The sequence below is a fragment of the Perkinsus marinus genome (genome assembly GCF_000006405.1).
Source record: "Perkinsus marinus ATCC 50983 genomic scaffold scf_1104296962554, whole genome shotgun sequence".
NCBI lineage: Eukaryota > Perkinsozoa > Perkinsida > Perkinsidae > Perkinsus > Perkinsus marinus.
This window is the reverse complement of record NW_003205389.1, coordinates 172,725-176,136: the sequence shown is the minus strand read 5'-3', so window position 1 is coordinate 176,136 and position 3,412 is coordinate 172,725. Positions and strand designations below refer to the sequence as shown.

At 47.9% G+C, this 3,412-nt stretch overlaps 2 protein-coding genes across 2 annotated transcripts in view; both read left to right on the top strand.

Moving 5' to 3' along the window:
• Pmar_PMAR026290 (Brix domain-containing protein, putative) overlaps nucleotides 1-822 on the top strand; it is a gene marked incomplete at both ends in the record, with an annotated part of 2,083 nt that extends 1,261 nt beyond the window's left edge. Inside the window, 5 exons of the mRNA XM_002771752.1 lie at nucleotides 21-95; nucleotides 147-241; nucleotides 355-477; nucleotides 525-628; nucleotides 674-822. Coding sequence (XP_002771798.1) covers nucleotides 21-95; nucleotides 147-241; nucleotides 355-477; nucleotides 525-628; nucleotides 674-822 — 546 coding nt within the window. The remainder of the gene's footprint in view (nucleotides 1-20; nucleotides 96-146; nucleotides 242-354; nucleotides 478-524; nucleotides 629-673) is intronic.
• Nucleotides 823-3,286: 2,464 nt separating this feature from the next.
• The window catches only part of Pmar_PMAR026289 (hypothetical protein), a gene marked incomplete at both ends in the record, with an annotated part of 934 nt that continues 808 nt past the window's right edge, over nucleotides 3,287-3,412 (top strand). Inside the window, one exon of the mRNA XM_002771751.1 lies at nucleotides 3,287-3,399. Within this exon, the coding sequence (XP_002771797.1) occupies nucleotides 3,287-3,399 (113 nt within the window). The remainder of the gene's footprint in view (nucleotides 3,400-3,412) is intronic.

Here is a 3,412-nt window from a genome sequence, read left to right as displayed (position 1 = left end):
AGCCCCTAGTTATCTTCCAGGGTGACGGCTTTGCTAGCGTACCGGACTTGCAGCATGCTCGCTCCCTGCTATTGGACGTATTCAGAGGATCACAGGTAGAAAACTCCTGGTCTCACAGGCTCTTATGGGGGGTGCCATTGTGTTAGGCTAAAGCGGTGGCTTTGGACGGTTTGGACCATGTCGTAGTCTTCACTGCAGTGGAGGACCCTGAGGAAACTGGATCCCATCTCATATGCTTCAGGTCGGTCTACTGCTAGCACGCTGCTCTTAATGTCGCATCGGTGTAGTAGAAGCAGTAGTACATAGTTGTGTTTGAATCACCCCAGCTCAGCAGAGTTTGTTTCTCTGGTGCAGACACTACCATCTGACATTCAAGCGTACTGGCACGAAGCTACCTCATGTCGAGCTCACCGAGCTTGGACCGAGGTTCGATCTCAAGACGGACAGAGATAAGGCTGCTGATCATGAGAAGTGGAAGTAGGATCATAATCTTATTAGCTCAGGGTGCTGTATGGTGCCGTCAGGTATGCTACTAGACTACCCACGCAGACGTCTACTACCGAGTATAATAAGGATAAGGAGCGCCCGAAGAAGTCTAAGAATATCACCACTGATATCATGGGACAACGTATTGAGTAGCTGTATGGTGGAGTGGTTGATGGGCTCTGTTCAGGTCGTGGTCGTATTCATCTCGAGAGCCAGAACTTTGATAAGCTGTATACTCCGCATCACAAGTCGTTCCTCAAAAGAAAAGAGAAGTTCGCTGAGGCTCCTGCGGCTGCTGAGGAGAATGAAGGAGGTTATATGGGTTTCGACATCTAATATGCTAACCACATGGCATTAATGCATGGGTTGGTCTCTGATTTAGATGGTCCCTCCCCGAAGAAGGCCAAGTCTACCTAAACAGTCACTGCTTAGTTGCCTCCACGTACTACTATCTATGAACGTTTCTCTCTTCTTGATGTCCGATGTTGAATTAAGTTGTATAACATGCAAACACATAACATATAATATTCATCGTGGTTGAAGTAGTACTCGTTGCATACACACTTCTAGTACTACAGCATAGCTCTCGAATCAGGAATCCTCCCTCATCGTCATGCCTGTTCCTACCACCCCCTTCACAGTACCTCTGAGATCGAGGGAGACTGAGGTGCACTACAGAGGGACAACGGAATCATTTTGGAGCTGAGCATGGGATTCCGTGAGTGCACTCGGTAGTGGAACTTGGTGTTCTCCTTAAGATTGGCTCACGAAATCCCTGAGGAGGATGAGGGTCTATTGTTTCTGCTGCAGTGAAGCTGGCCTATAGAATGTGATACCGTTGAGGAAGAATTGTATGGTTTTTTCTACGATAAACTTATCATATTACAATTATTATACACTGTATGATGTATTTTCCGAATGACCTCGAATAACATTCAGGGTGTTTCAAAGAAATACCCATCTAATGTTTGTTATTTTCACACCATCTGAAAGCCCTCGGTAAGCTGTGTATGACCCCTGAATTCCATTCCCATACTCAAGTTGACTTGTTCACCTTAGAGAATTGCCCAAAAGGCTGATTCTTGGGAACACGCTCTACTCATACTGGTAAATTAGGTTTACACTTACGATTTATAATTTGCACATGGCTCAATGAACAGTTATATGGATACCTATACCTACCCTAACCTCTCTATCAACAGCAATTTACTTGCTATCGTGATGCCGCGCAGATTCCTCGATAAAGAGGTAAGTCTTATTCACGCTGGGCGTTGTAGTGGTGCTAAATAGTCTCAGTTTGAGGCAAACTGTTTGACCCAGCTATTGATGTCACGACACATCGATGTTGTGGAGGATGCCTTGTTTGCGTTCAGAACTTCGGACACACACAAGACTTGTGTCACAGGTATGTTGGATAAAGCTGCTTTATTGAAGCATTCATGAGGGCAAACTGTTCCCTGTCCCCGCCGTGGGCATACGGCTCCGCCTCGTGTTCTAGACTAGAACTTCTAGTGCTATGACCTCCTGCTGCAGGGGCAGTCAGGGACCCTGCCTGCGCGCCCTCGGGAATCGGGATATTTGCCAGTGCGCAAGATAGACTCTGCTTGTGCCAGGCACTGTGCAGAGCGTACGTTGGGTAACGTGATCGAGGTCATGACAGAGTCTGTCATCGAGCGCATGACCGTTCTCGTCCATGCAGAAGAGCCTGGCTTTGGTTGTCGCGTATGCTGAGAAAGGCGAAGATGCTCTGCAGAGCGTCTTGAGTTTCACATATTTCCCTGGCAATATTGTCGCTACCGTTGAGAGGAATCCTCTCAGAGGATCGCGGAGTTTTTACGAGGAGAGTGGCATCGGTCCGTCATGGTGCACTGCGGCGATTACCGACGGAGGGGGACCAGAAAAACCTGTGCAAACATAGACTTGTTGTTGCATTTGCTGAGAGGTGATGAGCCTTCTGCTGGTAAATTACCAGTGGTAATGTCGAGAGTGGGTTCAATCCACTAACTTCACTGAATCCGCCTATGATTGGCTTGCTTCAACTTTCCAGCAAGTACCGTATCAATTTGATACTATCAAAAGCAGACTTTGATTATGCTTCATCTGATTGTTCACTAGTTAGTAACGAATCGCAAGTTGCGATTCGCAACTTCCGATAGCCCGGAGTCACTGATTCTGTGAAACGCTGGCCGTAGACTACTGTGAAAATGATTTGGGACCAAGTTCCGTACTCCTCTTAGCGGAAATTTCTGTCGGCAAGTGGAGACAAATTGTGTTGGAAAGATCAAGATAGAACAAGAAAAATCGTGTTTCATGAAAAGGGGCAGTGCCACTGCCGCAGTGGTTCAGTCAATGCGCCTGCCCCTTTTGGAAAACGAATTCCTTTCGAACTGCCGTGACTGTCCAACGTTGCCCAAGTCAGACGGTGCACTATTGGCTAAGCCTCAGACTTGGCAAGTCTGGGGCTTAGCCAATAGTGTTGGTTTAAGTTCAACCAACAAGTGTTGGTTGAACCGTTAACCCTAGACCCGGGCAGACTTGCCAACCAGTGTGCTCATCCAACACAGTGGAATCCACTGAGTGGATAGGAGCCTCCCATTAGGAGGTTTTCTTCGCAATCCTTTCCGGATCGATAGCTCAGTTTTCAACTGGCAAACTGGCAGTTTGCATAGAACTCCGCCTGTGTTTGACTCGGGGTTTGCGCATCTCCCATGGATGCGGCGCATCTGATGCGCGCTCGCTTCGCCAGAGCTAATGACTGCATTCGGGATTTCGAGTTTGCGCAGGAGACCCTGGAAATGACATGCATGTTGTCTGTCAGGATAGAGCTCTTGCTATCGCACTGCAGTCGAAGGGGTTCAAGGCGGCTGTGGCGCTATTCAAGTCCAGACTTGGCGAGAAGGAAAAGCAACAAGAGTCGCGATTCAGA